Raw genomic sequence first — 1,147 nt, forward strand, 5'->3', positions numbered from 1 at the left:
CCTCTCCGCTCCCTGAGCCCCGGCGGACCCGGGTACGGCCCGTCCGCGGAGCCCAAGCTGACCACGGCGCCTCCCACGCCGGCCCCGCAAACTCAGCCCCGGGAAGCCCCAGCCTGGGCGCCCGGAGCGCGCCAGGGGCGCCGCAGTGCACTGTGGGAGTGGTAGTTCCCCGGGGAGCTCCGCACCGCGCGGCCCCGCGTCCGAGACTCCCGCTCCCAGAAGCCCCCGCGCAGGCGCCTCGCCCAGTCCTGCCACCTCACCTGTTCTCTGGACGTGACTGTTTCCACCGAGTCGTCCTGCAGCCGCTCCCGCGCGTGTTCCGGCCTCAGACTGTACAGCGATTCTGGCCAGACAGGGGAGGAAGATGGAGGGCAAAAGTAGGTGAAGGAACTCGGAGAAGTCATGATCAGAAGAGCAGCGGGCGGGATATGGGACTCAGCTTCGTCCAGCAACAGCGCGCATTGAAACTCGAGCGGGCTAAGGCGCTACGGAAACTGGGTAGAGTCAAAAAGAATGTAAACGCGAATCTCTCCTCCCACCTACACTTCTTGGAGTGAGTTACTGGTTTGTTGCCGCCCCCAGTTGGGCAGACGAGCTGCTGCAAGAGCTCAGCTTCCTGAAACGCAAGGAAGGATGGCTTGCACCTGAATTTCATTTCTGAGACGTCGGCGCAGGATGTCTTGGTTCGTTATGCAAATTAAACACACGCGAACCAATAGTCTGCTAATTCTCACTTAACAGTAATGCAGTAGTTTGTAGTTTCAAATGCTCAAGAACGAAATAAATGTATCTTTAGAAACATTTACAACAGCTCTCTTGATACCTCAGTCATGCTCTTACTAACAGAATTATTGTAAACCTTTGGGTCCTTGACAGCCTCCCAGGGAAGCCAGAAGCTTCTCAGCAAAGGAGCATGTAATGCTTGATACGTTGTGTCAACTTGAGGTTAGAAGTTAACTAAAAGACTTAGCCGGGAGCCGGGTCCTCACTTTGTGAACATCCTCAGCCTGCGCAAGAGGAGGGCACGGAGATGGTGTGAGTGCTACACCCACCCTGGGGGGGAGTGGCCTGCTTACCATGTTAGGGAGGAAAAGAGGCTTGACCCCACTTTTGCTTACTGCTTTGCTGTCTTCTGCCGTCTTGAACT

The 1,147-nt window shown here is 56.5% G+C and overlaps 1 protein-coding gene across 2 annotated transcripts in view; it reads right to left on the reverse strand.

The window, feature by feature from the left end:
- The window catches only part of Fntb (farnesyltransferase, CAAX box, beta), an 81,620-nt gene extending 80,817 nt beyond the window's left edge, over positions 1-803 (reverse strand). Inside the window, exon 1 of one of the 2 annotated variants that reach the window (XM_013521891.1) lies at positions 261-803. In XM_013521891.1, the coding sequence (XP_013377345.1) occupies positions 261-404 (144 nt within the window). In that variant the 5' untranslated portion in view covers positions 405-803. The remainder of the gene's footprint in view (positions 1-260) is intronic. The other variant, XM_005399112.2, reaches the window with a different exon arrangement.
- Between the last annotated feature and the right edge of the window lie 344 nt (positions 804-1,147).

Source organism: Chinchilla lanigera, unplaced genomic scaffold (genome assembly GCF_000276665.1).
Source record: "Chinchilla lanigera isolate Chin_1 unplaced genomic scaffold, ChiLan1.0 scaffold00065, whole genome shotgun sequence".
In the NCBI taxonomy this organism is placed as follows: domain Eukaryota; kingdom Metazoa; phylum Chordata; class Mammalia; order Rodentia; family Chinchillidae; genus Chinchilla; species Chinchilla lanigera.